General features: G+C 46.1%; 1 protein-coding gene across 3 annotated transcripts in view; it reads right to left on the minus strand.

The window, feature by feature from the left end:
- Positions 1-284: 284 nt before the first annotated feature.
- The window catches only part of KNOP1 (lysine rich nucleolar protein 1), a 60,097-nt gene continuing 42,622 nt past the window's right edge, over positions 285-17,759 (minus strand). For all 3 annotated transcript variants that reach the window (XM_069734158.1, XM_069734156.1, XM_069734157.1), the window contains exon 4: positions 285-795. In XM_069734158.1, the coding sequence (XP_069590259.1) occupies positions 460-795 (336 nt within the window). In that variant the 3' untranslated portion in view covers positions 285-459. The remainder of the gene's footprint in view (positions 796-17,759) is intronic.

The following is a 17,759-nucleotide window of genomic DNA, read 5'->3' on the forward strand; positions in this document are numbered from 1 at the left end:
TATGGTCTTACCCCCCAAACACTTAATCCAATGCAATGGCCACTAAATTCTGTCCACTGCCTAAGTGTAATCCTTCTCTAGCCGCAGAGACCTAGGGAAGCGTGGCTGGGGCTGTGCCTCCTAGCTCTCCTGTCTTGTCAAACTGTGTATAGTCATAACAGAGTTACAGGCTTTCAGTTCAGGGCAGCCAACGGAGGTGCATGCTGGGAAGAAAAGCAATGGAAGTTCCAGCACATCTAGTGCTGGCAAAGCACTGATAAATAGTGGATGGTAAAGTACACAACAAGACTAATTGGGACTTTATTTATGGTGTAACATATACAAAGATTTACATGTAATAAGACCATCTGTACAGTATAGCTGTGACCAGCAGTCGTCACCGGTTGTGGGACCACCCGGACGCTGCGTTATCATCATACCGCTGACCACATTTAGCCCTGGATATGAAAGCAGGAGAAGTCAGTCATTGAATTTGACCGATCTGGACGCAGTTTTGTCTATGTAGAAGAACTTATTCGGGGCCGGTTGGAAGCCTAAGCCAATCCCTCTGTTCTCTTTCCAGGAAAGAGCTTTGTCAAACTCTGCTTGCAGGTTCCTCTCAAGCACTTGTTCTCTTTGCTTCCCCAAGGCCATGTTGGCTTTTCCCTGGTCCGAGGGTGACGCCAGGCTTCCTTGGTTTCCCTTCTTCAGGCTTCCTTGGTTTCCCTTCTTGAATCCGCCCAACAGTCGTAAGAATTTGGTTTGCTGTTCGGGGTTTTGGAACGTCGCAGTGTCCCACTGCCCAAATTTAGTTCCCTATATAGAAGGATAAAACATTTCACCGTCAGTTACTGGATTATCATTGCCAAGATGAGCAGTACACAGTGCTCAGCATAAATTAGTACACCCCTTTTGAAACTTATTTTAATCACAATCTCACGAGAACAATTTCCAAAATTTTTTTTTTTAACCAATAAGTTTTTATTGAGAAATTGCATATTAACCATACAACAGTGAACTTCAGGAAGAGGAGGGGGAGGGAGGGCAATCAGAGGGGGAGGGGGGACAAATCCAGTACAAAGGCATGAGGACCAAAACATAGTCAGTACAGAATATACAGATACAGTGTCAAGTACAGCCAAAAAAAAGAAGGATAAGGAGATTGATGAGATATACAATTTAAATATACAATCTAAATATAATTTAAATGAGGGCAAGAGCAGACTGGGAGATGTGTACGGAGGACACCCAGGGGTCCCACCATGAGAGGACCCTAGTTCTCCTTGACAAACCCTGAGCCATAATAACCTCATAGCAAAAGTGTAAGTCGATTTTGAAGATCAGCTCGGCTCTAGAGGGGAGATCCGAGGACTTCCAATGTTTCGCAATGCATTGTCTAGCAGCGACCAGGACATTAGAGACAATGGGCCGGAGAGGGGAGGGAAGATCGGTGAGGGAGATGCCCAGGACAGCAAGTTGACCACTCAGCACCAGGGGGAGACGAGTCAGGTCGGCAATCAGTGTTTCCACCTCGTTCCAGAAAACCTGAATCCGCGGACATGACCACCAGACATGGGACGAGGACCCCAAGGCGCCACACCCCTTCCAGCAGAGAGGGGAGGAGGACGGGGAAAACCTCGCCAAACGGACGGGGGTAATGTACCAGTGTAGTTGTATCTTTTTCACCTGCTCCAAGTGTCCAATACATGAGGAGAATTTAGAAGGATGTGTCATTGCGAACTGCCAATCTTCCAGGGAGGCCTCAAAACCCAGCGAGGACTCCCAGGAAGTCATAAATTGAAATTTGTCATTGGAGCCATAGGATATGAGGGCTTTGTAGATAATGGATATGCCATGGGGCAATATAGTGGCTGGCCTGAAGAACCTATGGACCGGGTCCTCTGTCAAAGGCGGGGGCGCCCCGAATGACCGACGTGATCTGAGAAAGCTACGGAGCTGAAAATATTGGAAAAAATCAGTGATGCCCAGGGAGAATCTTCCCGAGAGGTTCTCAAACGACAGAAGACCGTCTGAGCCAAATAAGTCCGCCACCCGGAGCACCCCACGGCTCTCCCAGGAGGAAAGAGAGATATGCCCGATAGCATACTCCAAAGCCCGCAAAGAGATATAATCATACATGAACCCTAAATGTGAGGAGCTAAGCAGGGCCCAAAGTTTAGCAGCACTCTTGATAGAGCGGAGACACGGGCCCACAAGAGGGACCCGAAGCAGCTGAAGTTCTAGGAGTAGTTTAAGCGAGTTCTGGGGGGCAGAGTGGGACTCGATAATGAACCAGGGTAAGCATGAGTTCCCTTCCCACCATATTTTAAGGGGCTCGAGGATCGCCGCTCTATAGTAAGACTGTACCGCAGGAGCGCCCAGCCCACCCATGGAGTACGGTAGGGACATAATCCGACGCCTGATCCTGTGTGGCTTCTTGTTCCAAATAAACCGATCTATAAGCACCTGAAAAGCTGAAATAAACTTTGCGGGGATAGAAAGGGGGAGGCAACGAAAGAGATACATAATCTTAGGTAGGAGTAGCATTTTAGCAGATTGTATACGAGCCATCCATGAGAGCGACGCATTGGATAAATGATCTATGCCCTTCCTAACCTCCGCAAGGGTTTCCTCACAATTAGCGCGAACTATATTGTCTAATCTCGTTATCTTAATACCTAGGTACGTGAAGCCCAGGGGAGCCCAAATAAACGCGTATTGTGATTGAATTTGGATCTGGAGGGGAACCGGGAGGAAAAGGGGAAAGATTGTGGATTTGGTCAAATTAAGTTTATAGTATGAGACCGCCGAGAATTCCGTTAAAATAGAAGTAATTGCGCTCAACGAAGTTAAAGGTGAGGTGCAGGTTAAAACCACATCATCGGCATAGAGACCAATTTTATGTTCAGTTCCCCCCACCACAATTCCCTTTATGTCCGCACTTTGCCTGACCATTGCAGCCAAGGGCTCCATGATCAGAGCAAAGATGATAGGGGAGAGGGGGCAGCCCTGACGCGTACCATTCCGAATGGGAAATGTTCGAGACCCGAAGCCCGCCGATCGAACCGACGCACAGGGGTTGGAATACAATGCCATAACTGCTCTACCAATTTGCCCAATAAGCCCAAACCTCTCCATCACGAGCTCAATATATCCCCAGTGCACCCTGTCGAACGCTTTTTCGGCATCTAGCGACAGAAATACGCTGGGGAGACTTTCCCTCTCCACCACATCCAAAAGATCTATCAGGCGCCTGGTGCCATCCCTGGTCTGTCTTCCGGGAACAAACCCAACCTGGTCCGGGTGAATGAGGCCAGGGAGGACCGAGAATAATCTGTTGGCCCAGATTTTTGCATAAATCTTCACGTCGCAATTTAAGAGTGCTATCGGGCGGAAGTTCCCTGGGGATGTTGGGGGCTTCCCTTGTTTGGGGAGGGTCGCTATGGAGGCCTCCAACCCCTCAGCCCTAATACTGCCTGTCGACAACCAGTTATTAAAGAGGCGCAAAAGATAAGGGGAGAGGACAGAGAAGAACTGGGCATAGTAAAGAAAAGAAAAGCCATCTGGCCCAGGAGAGGAACCTTTGTTGGCCTCTCTGACAATCTGCGCGAGTTCAGACTCGACAATAGGGGAGTTTAGGAAGGAGAGCTGCTCTGAAGTGACTGAGGGGAGATTAGCCTTCTCCAAAAATGCCAAAATTGACTCCCGCGAAGGCTGGGGAATCCCTGGGTCAGCCCCAAGGTCATAGAGAGAGGAATAATAAGATGCAAATTCCTCAGCAATTATGAATAGGGTTGCACACCCGGGAGCCATCAGTCCTGAGCAAGAATGGGATCTTGGATTGAGCCTCTCTCTTCCTAACACGTCTAGCCAGAACAGCGCCCGCTCGGTCCCCCATTGCATAAAATTTAGCTCTAGTTTTCCTCAGAGACTTCTCAGCTTTATGGAGGAGCAGGTTGCGGACATGCATGCGGGCTGTAGAGAGATCAGCGGAAAGGGCTGGAGTAGGGGATATTTTGTGAGCTGTCTCGAGGCGGGCTAAGTCATCTAGGGCAGATTGGAGAGCTGCGTTATACTTTCTTTTGGCCGTTGCCGCCATCTTGATGAGGCAACCTCTGATTACCGCCTTGTGGGCAAACCAAAGAGTGTCGTTACGAATGTCAGGGGTGTCATTGGAATCGAAAAATTCCCGCAAAGCCACCTCAACACCCTGGGAGTTAGATTGGTCAGCAAGGAGATGTGCGTTGAGACGCCAGTGTGCAGGAGGCCTGATGGCCAAGGGGTCTTTTAGAATAAGGGACACCGGCGCATGATCCGACCATGTGATACTGCCTATATCTGCTGAGATGCAATGAGGAAGAGCCACGTCGTTCACCAGCACAAAATCAATCCTGCTGTAGGAGCCGTGCCTGGGAGACAAGAACGTGTAGTCTCTCTCACCGCAATGCAAATATCTCCAGATATCATGTAGGTTGAAAGAGTTAGCCAGAGGACCTGCTTCGCATCTTGACAGGGAAGACGCAGAGCAGTCCATATCCCTAAACATTGGAGCATTGAAATCCCCAGCAATCAGCTTATGCCCATGTTGGATATCGTGTAAAATTTTGAAAACCCCCTCCAGAAACTTGAGCTGCCCTACATTAGGGGCATATATCGAGGCAATGGTGTAGGGTGCGTTGTTGATAAGGCAGAGAACCACAATAAACCTACCCAGTGGATCCGCAATAGAGCGAACCAGCTGGAAGGAGTTGGCCCTGCTAAAAAAAATGGCTACTCCCACCTTTTTTGACGGACCATTAGCAAAAAATTGATGCAGATATAAACCTGAATGCATTCTGGGATTATCACATTCCAGCAAGTGTGTTTCCTGAAGACACAAAATATCATGGCGGGATTTGCTCAACTGACGCCACACAACAGACCTCTTGCCCGGAGAGTTGAGACCATTAACATTAATTGAATACAACGAGATACTCATAATGATGTCATATAAACAGTTTTGCAGTCATCTGGACACCGATAACCTGTACATGAGAGCAAAGGACGCTTGGCCAATAATCTAGAGCATACATGTGGTAAAACTGGAGGGAGGGAGGAGAGAGGAGGGGGGACACATACAAGACCTACAACGAATAACAAGTAAACCAGAGGACCGAGGTCCATTCACAGAGACCCTGAGTCCAAAAGGTGAGAATCAAAAAATAGTTCACCTATGGGGCAAACAAATGCTGCGGATACACTCAAAAGAGGGACCCGCGCAGCATAAGAACGAGAAAAAAAGAAAACAAAATAAATCCGTGCGGGAAAGTAGCCAGGAACCATCGATGCAGTGGGCTCAGGCCACCTCCCAATCCGGTATAATGCGGGCCCTGGAGCCTCCGCCACCTCCAGGCCCAGACAGGTTCACAGAAGACGGAGATTCAGGAGATGAAAGTCCCCACTTGGAGAGCGCGGCAGCTGCGTGAGACGGCATCAGGCAGGTGGTGATCGATCCATCTTTGCGGATGAGAAGCTTGGTAGGAAACCCCCAACGATACTGGATGCCTTTCTCTCTGAGGATAGTAGTATAGGGGGCAAAGGCCCTCCGCAGGGCCAGAGTACCCGGAGAGAGATCTGGGAAAACAGAGATGTGTGCAAATCTTTCCGGGAGAGTTGGATTCTTCCTTAGAGCCTGGAGAAAATCTTCCTTCATTTCATAGAAGTGTATGCGTGCCAGCACGTCTCTTGGGACCGAGGGACCCAGGCCAGACGGTTTAGGGATCCTGGGTACCCGGTCAATTATGATGTCCTTTGGGGCAAACCGAGGGAGAGCTGGAGCTATAAAATCTTGGAAGAATAGTTTCAGATCTCCTGAAAGGACAGATTCCTCAATATCCCTGAGTTTAACGTTGTTTCTCCTGGACCTATCTTCCAGGTCCAGGGCTTTAGAGTGGGTTTTAGTGGCCAGGGCTTGCAGGGTCTCATGAGCGTCCCAGAGTTCGTTATGGGAAGAGACCAGCTCCGCCATCTTGCGTTCCAGGCGGTCCGTGCGGTTACCCAGCTCCACAACCTCCCCCCTCAGTTCAGCCAGCATAGAGCGCATATCCTCTTGTATGGAGGTTCTGAGGTCTCCAAGTAGGCCCTTGAGGAGAGCAGCGGTTACCGGACCGTCAGCTGAATCCGACGCCGCAGCGCCTGGATTGGACGCTGCTCCGCCTGAATGCAACGCTGCTCCGCCTGAATGCAACGCAGCACCACTTGATTGCGACGCTTGAGCGTTGCGTTGCGAAGAGCGGGAAGGCCTGGGGGAGGTCGGCGCCATCTTGGATTTTGGCGGTGGCTGCGGGGAGGCCGCAAAGAAATCAGGAATTCTCCTGGAGGGATCACTGGCGCCCGTTTTAGATTTCCCCATACACTCACCGCCGCACCGGGAGCCGGTACCGATATCGCGAAGGTGAATGAGGACGCTGAGGAGGCAGATATGGGCCGCTTTAAGGTTCCTGGCTGCGGAGTTCCCGCTCTGTGCGACCTACTCCATCGGCAGTTAGGCCACGCCCCCAATTTCCAAAATTTTAACAAGACTGAGTTTCACAGAACATTTTTTCTAACCCATAACATGAAAGGTTAATTATATAACTTTCATTACAAAATCAGTAATAGCAAACTCTGTGTTCACTGAAGAATTTTAAGAAAGAATGAGTCCAGGAGGAGAACAAAAAGTTTTTTTATTTTCACGTATACTACTGATTTATGAAACAGACAAAATGACACTAAGGCCGGCTTCACACTTGCGAGTTTTACAGACGTAAGAGCGCAGAAACTACGTCCGTAAAACTCGCAAAACATACGGCACAATTATTCTCTATGCCCCTGCTCCTATCTGCCGTATTTTACTGATCAGTATTATACGGCTTTCTACGGCCGTACAAAATCGCAGCATGCTGCGTTTGTCACCGTACTGCGCAAGAAATACGCCAATGAAAGTCTATGGAAGCGTGAAAAATACGGATTAAACACGGACAAGCAGTGTGACTTCTAGGAAAGTTCCCACGATCTATGAACAGCCAGCAGAGGGCGCCTCACCGCAAATGAAGCTAAATATAGATCATTGCTCTATATTTAGCCTCATTCCCCGGGGTTTTGCAGCAAGGAGCAGCCTGCATTAGCGGAACTCCTTGCTGCAAAATGTTTTAACCCCTTCAGAAGGATTTACATCGTTGGACGTTACAGATCTGCGGAGGGTAAGTATATTGTTGGTTTATTATGTTTTTTTACTTACAGAACGAGGGTCTTCAGTGACTGGATTGGGCGTAGAATAAAATACTCCAACAACCATTGTTTTTATTTCATTAAAATAATTTTAAATAACGTGTTTGTGTTTTATTTAACCCTTTACTACAATTGGATTAATAATGGATAGGTGTCATAATTGACGCCTCTCCATTATTAATTAGGCTTAATGTCACCTTACAATAGCAAGGTGGCATTAACCCTTCATTACCCCATATCCGACCGCTACACGGGAATGGGAAGAGAGTGGCCAAGTGCCAGAATAGGCGCATCTTCCAGATGTGCCTTTTCTGGGGTGGCTGGGGGCAGATATTTTTAGCCAGGGGGGGGCCAATAACCGTGGACCCTCTCCAGGCTATTAATATCTGCCCTCAGTCACTGGCTTTACTACTCTGGCGGAGAAAATTGCGCGGGAGCCCACGCCAATTTTTTCCGCCATTTAACCCTTTATTTTAAGAGCTAGAACGGCCAAATTTTGCAGATACTACTGACATTAGTAGTGGTGAATCTGCAAAAAAAATGGAGAGAAGACATGGTTTACTGTATGTAAACCATGTCTCAAATCATGTCGGGTTTTAGGAAGGAGAAAGAAAAAGCCGGTAATTGAATTACCGGCTTTCAAGCTGTATAGCGCTGGAAAAAATATTAATATATATACATATATGTGTCTACTGACATATATATATATATATCTAGACAGTATATATATATATTTTTTTCTTTTTGGGACACATGGATCACTTCTATAGCGGTATGTTGGTTTTGCAAGCCTGCGAGAAAACCACGCAGTACGGATGCCATACGGATTACATACGGAGGATGCCATGCGCAAAAAACGCTGACACACCCTGCCTACGGAGGAGCTACGGACCACTATTTTCGGGACTTTTCAGCGTATTACGGCCGTAATATACGGACCGTATTTTCATACGCTGAGTGTGAAGCCGGCCTTATTCTGTAAGATCCTCATTGCCAATTATTGGTTTTGTGGCTTTCCTTTTACTGCTTTCCACTTCGGGCATCTGTGCTACGAACCGGCGTCTACAACTGAACTGCATATTCCAGATGAGGTCGCACTAGTGCTTTCTAAAGCGGTAATATAATTTTCCTGTCTCGAGAGTTCATGCCTCTTTTAACACCCATTGTTATTATATAAGCAGACGTTGCATAGGAAGGATGGGAGTAGCCAGTAACTGTTCACTGTATGTATAGCAGACACCCAATCTTACAAGGTTATATACACTGCTCAAAAAAAAAAATAAAGGGAACACTAAAATCCCACATCCTAGATATCACTGAATGAAATATTCCAGTTGTAAATCTTTATTCATTACATAGTGGAATGTGTTGAGAACAATAAAACCTAAAAATGATCAACGTGAATCACAACTAATATCCCGCGGAGGTCTGGAGTTGGAATGATGCTCAAAATCAAAGTGGAAAATGAAGTTAGAGGCTGATCCAACTTCCGTGGAAATGCCTCAAGACAAGGAAATGATGCTCAATAGTGTGTGTGGCCTCCACGTGTATGACCTCCCTACAATGCCTGGGCATGTTCCTGATGAGACGGCGGATGGTCTCCTGAGGGATCTCCTCCCAGACCTTGACTAAAGCATCCACCAACTCCTGGACAGTCTGTGGTGCAACGTGATGTTGGTGGATGGAGCGAGACATGATGTCCCAGATGTGTTCAATCGGATTCAGGTTTGGGGAATGGGCGGGTCAGTCCATAGCTTCAATGCCTTCATCTTGCAGGAACTGCTGACACACTCCAGCCACATGAGGTCTGGCATTGTTCTGCGTTAGGAGGAACCCAGGGTCAACTGCACCAACATATGGTCTCACAAGGGGTCTGAGGATCTCATCTCAGTACCTAATGGCAGTCAGGCTACCTCTGGCGAGCACATGGAGGGCTGTGCGCCCCTCCAAAGAAATGCCACCTCACACCATTACTGACCCACTGCCAAACCAGTCATGCTGAAGAATGTTGCAGGCAGCAGATTGCTCTCCATGGCGTCTCCAGACTCTGTCACGTCTGTCACATGTGCTCAGTGTGAACCTGCTTTCATCTGTGAAGAGCACAGGGCGCCAGCGGCGAATTTGCCAATCCTGGTGTTCTGTGTCAAATGCCAAGCATCCTGCACGGTGTTGGGCTGTGAGCACAACCCCCATCTGTGGACGTTGGGCATTCAAACCATCCTAATGGAGTCGGTTTTTAACCAGTTGTGCAGACACATGCACATTTGTGGCCTGCTGGAGGTCATTTTGCAGGGCTCTGGCAGTGCTCCTCCTGTTCTTCCTTGCACAAAGGCTGAGGTAGCGGTCCTGCTGCTGGGTTGTTACCCTCCTACGGCCCCCTCCACGTCTCCTGGTAGCGCCTCCAGCCTCTGGAAACTACACTGACAGATACAGCAAACCTTGCCACAGCTCGCATTGATGTGCCATCCTGGATGAGCTGCACTACCTGAGCCACTTGTGTGGGTTGTAGAGTCCGTCTCCATCTGTTGTCTATTCCATTTGTAAAACAGCATGTGAAATTGATTGTCAGTGTTGCTTCCTAAGTGGACAGTTTGATTTCACAGCAGTTTGATTTACTTGGAGTTATAATCTGTTGTTTAAGTGATCCCTTTATTTTTTGAGCAGTATATATATATATATATATATATATATATATATATATATATATATATATAATATATGTGCCTATACTAATGTAATAAAGCTTAATCTACTATATAATTGTCTAAGGGGTACTTCCGTCTGTCTGTCTGTCCCGGATATTCATTGGTCGCGGCTTCTGTCTGTCACGGAAATCCAACTTGCTGATTGGTTGCGGCAAAACAGTCACGACCAATCAGCGACGGGCACAGTCCGGCGCCAAAATGGCCGCTCCTTCCTCCCCGCAGTCAGTGCCCGCTCCATTATCCCCTCCAGTCAGCGCTCACACAGGGTTAATGGCAGCGCTAACGGACTGCTATTAACCCTGTGTGACCAAATTTTTACTATTGATGCTGCCTATGCAGCATCAATAGTAAAAAGATCTAATGTTAAAAATAAAAAATCATCATATACTCACCTTCCACCGCCTTTCCCGCTCCTCGCGACGCTCCGGTGACCGCTCCACAGGTTCCAGTGGCAAGGATGGTATGCGAGAAGGACCTGCCATGTCACGGTCATGTGACCGCAAAGCCATCACAGGTCCTGTGAGAAGGACCTGCCATGATGTCACGGTCATGTGACCGCAGCGTCATCACAGGTCCTGCGCCCATACCAACCCTGGGACCGGAAGCTGCCGCGTGCACCGCACACAGGGCCAGGACTTCAACGGGCTTTCGGAGGGTGAGTATATGTTTATTTTTTAGTCTGTATACTACGTGGCTCTGTGCTGTATACTACGTGGCTGGGCAATACACTACGTGACTGGGCAATATACTACGTGGACATGCATATTCTAGAATACCCAATGCGTTAGAATCGGGCCACCATCTAGTAAACAAATTATCATCTAAACCTATAAATTGGTGAGGGGTCTTTGCTAAGAATCTGCAGTTTACAAGATAGGGAGGCTCCAGTTATCCAGTATTAGGACCTTTTTTCTCCATATTGTGGGCCTTTCTTATTCATGGGCTTTGTCTAGTATTGCTTGAGCCTCTGCTGCTATACTAGACAAATCCTATGCACAAGAGTGGCACTATTTCTGAAAAAAAGGCTTCTTTCTAATTCCAGACAACTTATTTGCAGGGATTGTCCAAATTAAATAAATTATCACCTATTCACTGGAAAGGTGATGACTCGAATTTCACCTCTCGAACTTCTAGCAATTCCAAGAATTGGACTCAAAAGTGTCCTGCTGGAGTGGAGCAATGGCTGCATACACCAACACTCTCTTCATCTGTCCATATGAGTTTTGAACACACGTCAAGCTCTGGCCCGTGATGACGGCATATCCCCCCCCTGATTATACTATACTGTATGGAGGGCTATGTGGGGCCCATTATACTGTATGGAGGACTATGTGGGGCCCATTATACTATATGGAGGACTATGTGGGGCCCACTATACTGTGTGGAGGGCTATGTGGGGCCCATTATACTGTATGGAGGACTATGTGGGGCCCACTATACTGTGTGGAGGGCTATGTGTGGCCCATTATACTCTATGGAGGACTATGTGGGGCCCATTATACTCTATGGAGGACTATATGGGGCCCATTATACTGTATGGAGGACTATGTGGGGCCCATTATACTCTATGGAGGACTATATGGGGCCCATTATACTGTATGGAGGACTATGTGGGGCCCACCATACTCTATGGAGGACTATGTGGGGCGCACTATACTGTATGGAGGACTAAGTGGGGCCCACCATACTCTATGGAGGACTATGTGGGGCCCACTATACTGTATGGAGGACTATGTGGGGCCAGTATACAGTATGGAGGACTATGTGGGGCCATTATACTGTATGGAGGACTATGTGGGGCCCACTATACTGTATGGAGGGCTATGTGGGGCCCATTATACTGTAAGGAGGACTATGTGGGGCCCATTATACTCTATGGAGGACTATGTGGGGCCCACTATACTGTATGGAGGACTATGTGGGGCCATTATACTCTATGGAGGACTCTGTGGGGCCCACTATACTGTATGGAGGACTATGTGGGGCCATTATACTCTATGGAGGACTATGTGGGGCCCACTATACTGTATAGAGGACTATGCGGGGCCCACTATACTGTATGAGACTGTTGATTTTGGGTCAGAAACATGACCAGTCTGCATAGCAGTCCAATCATGGACCCACAACACGGATGTGTGAACAGGACGCTATGTACTTCTTACATGAGTGATCCTCACCGGTCCCATTACCTGTGAATACCCAGACACATCACTAGCCAATTAAAGCCAGAAATGTAACCAGTGAGTCAAAGCAATGACAATCCATCATCCACTCAATATGATTCTTTTGGCACCAGCAAGAGAAACGAAAACTGGTAGTCACTGCCAAGATGGACACATGGTTCCTTATTTACACTGATTGCGGAGTTCATCAGCCTATACTTCCTACAGATGGCGTCATGTAGTCCACTTCATCGTGCCAACTTTGCATATTACCGTGTCTTGTTATTGTTGGCTGGTGGAGCCGACTTGAGTGCGAAACTTTTCTGGCTTTTTCAAAGGGTGTTATTAACCCATTGTGGCACCGCTGCACATAATTACAACATTTCAGGAATTGTCTTTTCAAGATAAGTGCAGGCAATTATTCTTCTAGAAAACACATTGCTAGTAACGTCTCCCCAAAGCCTAAATAATTACCCTGCTGAACTGCGAGACAAATGATCAGCCTCCAATCATCTACAAATTGCTCCAATTCTTCAGTAACTTGTCACCCTGTAATGCCCAGGGAGCTAAAATGAAATGTGCAATGATAACAGGAGAATAGAGAAAGATCAATGTCCGCCTTCATTTGCATTAGAATGTATTTTCTTTCTTTTTTTTTAAATAGCCTGAATGCAGGATGAGAGGATGGAGGGTATATCTCCAGACATAGGCCTCAAACAGACAAGGCATGGGATGGGTCTCCATGTTCTGGACGGTACTGGTTACTACTGACGGGGTCTCAGTCCCAGCTCTAACAATCAGAAGTGTTACAAGAACCCCAGTCTCATGATTCTTCGAATTGGACCATCACAAATCAGACATTTGTTGGATATCCTATGGATAAGTCATAAATGGCTTTGTTGAAGTACTCTTGTTTCATTGAAATTATAGCAGGTTGTCCACCTTTGGAGAGAATATTTGGAGGAATCCAAGGATGTAATAAAATGACACCTGTCAACTAATTCAAATAGCAGCCTGTCCTACTGATATGTCACAACAGGCTTCATATGGCTCGTGTGCAGGAGAGAGCATGCATGCACGTCGCTCGTGTGCAGGAGACAGTACACTGTGTGCAGAATTATTAGGCAAGTTGTATTTTGATCACATGATACTTTTTATACATGTTGTCCTACTCCAAGCTGTTCAGGCTTGACAGCCAACTACCAATTAAGTAAATCAGGTGATGTGCATCTCTGTAATGAGGAGGGGTGTTGTCTAATTATATCAAAACCCTATATAAGGTGTGCTTAATTATTAGGCAACTTCCTTTCCTTTGGCAAAATGGGTCAGAAGAGAGATTTGACGGGCTCGGAAAAGTCCAAAATTGTGAGATGTCTTGCAGAGGGATGCAGCAGTCTTGAAATTGCCAAACTTTTGAAACATGATCACCGAACAATCAAGCGTTTCATGGCAAATAGCCCATAGGGTCGCAAGAAGCGTGTTGGGCAAAAAAGGCGCAGAATAACTGCCCATGAATTGAGGAAAATCAAGCGTGAAGCTGCCAAGATGCCATTTGCCACCAGTTTTGCCATATTTCAGAGCTGCAACTTTACTGGAGTAAGAAAAAGCACAAGGTGTGCGATACTCAGGGACATGGCCAAGGTAAGGAAGGCTGAAAAACGACCACTTGTGAACATGAAACATAAGATAAAACGTCAAGACTGGGCCAAGAAATATCTTAAGACTGACTTTTCAAAGGTTTTATGGACTGATGAAATGAGAGTGACTCTTGATGGGCCAGATGGATGGGCCAGAGGCTGGATCAGTAAAGGGCAGAGAGCTCCACTCCGACTCAGACGCCAGCAAGGTGGAGGTGGGGTACTGGGGGGGAGGGTATTTTGGGGGGGAGGGTATTCATTTTATAGGAGGGGAAGATAGTGCAGACAGAGTCCTGGGCACAAATAAGGAAGTTGGGGGTGGCGGTGGCATGGGGGGTGGGGTCAGAACAGTTAATAATTTAAGAAATAGAAGTATAGAGAGGAACATAAAGTGCATGTATACTAATGCCAGAAGCCTCGCCAACAAAATGGACGAATTAGAACTAATGTTGTTGGAGCATAATTATGACATGGTGGGGATATCTGAAACGTGGCTGGATGAGAGCCATAACTGGGCTGTTAACTTGCAGGGCTATAGCCTGTTCAGAAATGACCGTACAGATAAGCGAGGGGGAGGGGTGTGTCTATATGTAAAATCATCCTTAAAACCCATCCTGCGCGATAATATAGGTGAATTTAATGAAAATGTAGAATCCCTGTGGGTGGAGATAAGGGGAGGGGGAAAAAATAATAAATTACTGATAGGGGTTTGTTATAAATCTCCAAAAATAATGGAAGCAATGGAGAATATCCTAGTAAAGCAAATAGATGAAGCTGCGACTCAAGGAGAAGTCATTATTATGTGGGACTTCAACTACCCTGAAATAGATTGGGGAACAGAAACCTGCAGTTCCAGCAAAGGTAATCGGTTTTTGACAATTATGAGAGACAATTACCTTTCACAACTGGTTCAGGACCCAACAAGAAGGGGGGCACTGCTAGACCTAATATTAACCAACAGGCCAGACCGCATATCAAATATAAGGGTTGGAGGTTACTTGGGAAATAGCGATCACAAAATAATAAGTTTTCATGTATCCTTTAAAAAGATGTGTAGTAGAGGGGTTACAAGGACACTAAACTTCAGGAGGGCAAATTTCCAACGGATGAGAGAGGATCTTGGTGCAATTAACTGGGACGATATCCTGAGACACAAAAATTCACAGAGAAAATGGGAGACGTTTATTAGCATCCTGGATAGGACCTGTGCACAGTACATACCGTATGGGAATAAACATATTAGAAATAGGAGGAAACCAATATGGCTAAATAGAGCTGTAAGGGGCGCAATAAGGGACAAAAAGAAAGCATTTAGAGAATTAAAGGAAGTAGGTAGTGAGGAGGCATTAAATAAATACAGAAAATTAAATAAATTCTGTAAAAAGCAAATCAAGGCAGCAAAGATTGAGACAGAGAGACTCATTGCCAGAGAGAGTAAAAATAATCCTAAAATATTCTTTAACTACATAAATAGTAAGAAACTAAAAAATGATAGTGTTGGCCCCCTTAAAAATAGTCTGGGTGAGATGGTGGATGAGGATGAGGAAAAAGCCAATATGCTAAATGACTTTTTTTCATCAGTATTTACACAAGAAAATCCCATGGCAGACAAAATGTCTAGTGATAAAAATTCCCAATTAAATGTCACCTGCTTAACCCAGCAGGAAGTGCGGCGGCGTCTAAAAATCACTAAAATTGACAAATCTCCGGGCCCGGATGGGATACACCCTCGAGTACTGCAGGAATTAAGTACAGTCATTGATAGACCATTATTTTTAATCTTTAAAGACTCCATAATAACAGGGTCTGTGCCACAGGACTGGCGTATAGCAAATGTGGTGCCAATATTCAAAAAGGGAACAAAAACTGAACTCGGAAACTATAGGCCAGTAAGCTTAACCTCTACTGTGGGTAAAATCCTGGAGGGCATTCTAAGGGACGCTATACTGGAGTATCTGAAGAGGAATAACCTCATGACCCAGTATCAGCACGGGTTTACTAGGGACCGTTCATGTCAGACTAATTTGATCAGTTTCTATGAAGAGGTAAGTTCCGGATTGGACCAAGGGAACCCAGTGGATGTAGTGTATATGGACTTTTCAAAAGCTTTTGATACGGTGCCACACAAAAGGTTGATACATAAAATGAGAATAATGGGGATAGGGGAAAATATGTGCAAGTGGGTTGAGAGCTGGCTCAGGGATAGGAAACAAAGGGTGGTTATTAATGGAGCACACTCGGACTGGGTAGCGGTTAGCAGTGGGGTACCACAGGGGTCAGTATTGGGCCCTCTTCTTTTTAACATATTTATTAATGACCTTGTAGGGGGCATTCAGAGTAGAATTTCAATATTTGCAGATGACACTAAACTCTGCAGGGTAATCAATACAGAGGAGGACAATTTTATATTACAGGATGATTTATGTAAACTAGAAGCTTGGGCTGATAAATGGCAAATGAGCTTTAATGGGGATAAATGTAAGGTCATGCACTTGGGTAGAAGTAATAAGATGTATAATTATGTGCTTAATTCTAAAACTCTGGGCAAAACCGTCAATGAAAAAGACCTGGGTGTATGGGTGGATGACAAACTTAAATTCAGTGGCCAGTGTCAGGCAGCTGCTACAAAGGCAAATAAAATAATGGGATGCATTAAAAGAGGCATAGATGCTCATGAGGAGAATATAATTTTACCTCTATACAAGTCACTAGTTCGACCACACTTAGAATACTGTGCACAGTTCTGGTCTCCGGTGTATAAGAAAGACATAGCTGAACTGGAGCGGGTGCAGAGAAGAGCGACCAAGGTTATTAGAGGACGGGGGGGTCTGCAATACCAAGATAGGTTATTACACTTGGGGCTATTTAGTTTGGAAAAACGAAGACTAAGGGGTGATCTCATTTTAATGTATAAATATATGAGGGGACAGTACAAAGACCTTTCTGATGATCTTTTTAATCATAGACCTGAAACAGGGACAAGGGGGCATCCTCTGCGGTTGGAGGAAAAAAGGTTTAAGCATAATAACAGACACGGATTCTTTACTGTAAGAGCAGTGAGACTATGGAACTCTCTGCCATGTGATGTTGTAATGAGTGATTCATTACTTAAATTTAAGAGGGGACTGGATACCTTTCTGGAAAAGTATAATGTTACAGGGTATATACACTAGATTCCTTGATAGGGCGTTGATCCAGGGAACTAGTCTGATTGCCGTATGTGGAGTCGGGAAGGAATTTTTTTCCCCAATGTGGAGCTTACTCTTTGCACATGGGGGTTTTTTGCCTTCCTCTGGATCAACATGTTAGGGCATGTTAGGTTAGGCTATGGGTTGAACTAGATGGACATATAGTCTTCCTTCAACCTTAATAACTATGTAACTATGGTATGGGCTGGTATCATCAAAGATGAACTTGTGGGACCTTTTCGGGTTGACGATGGAGTGAAGCTCAACTCCCAGATCTACTGCCAGTTTCTGGAAGACAACTTCTTCAACCAGTGGTACAGAAAGAAGTCGGTATCGTTCAAGAAAACCATGATTTTCATGTAGGACAATGCTCCATCACATGCCTCCAACTACTCCACAGCATGGCTGGCCAGTAAAGGTCTCAAAGAAGAAAAAATAATGATATGGCCCCCTTGTTCACCTGATCTGAACCCCATAGAGAACCTGTGGTCCCTCATAAAATGTGAGATCTACAGGGAGGGAAAACAGTCCACCTCTCGGAACAGTGTCTGGAGGCTGTGGTGGCTGCTGCACGCAATGTTGGTCGTAAACAGATCAAGCCACTGACAGAATCTATGGATGGAGGCTGTTGTGTCATCATAAAGAAAGGTGTAACAACCCTGCTGGCATCACTGCATGGCCTCCCATCCCCCACCTGCTTTTCACTCAAATTCACTCACTTCTCCAGGCCATGCTGTGACTTCTCTCTGCTGCCAGCTCCATGCTGTGTGCCTCATGTCTGCTGCTTGCTCTGTACATGCTCTGTCTGTGTGTAAGACTAGTCACCAGAACTATGGAGCA

This window comes from Ranitomeya imitator, chromosome 7, assembly GCF_032444005.1.
Source record: "Ranitomeya imitator isolate aRanImi1 chromosome 7, aRanImi1.pri, whole genome shotgun sequence".
Lineage (NCBI taxonomy): Eukaryota > Metazoa > Chordata > Amphibia > Anura > Dendrobatidae > Ranitomeya > Ranitomeya imitator.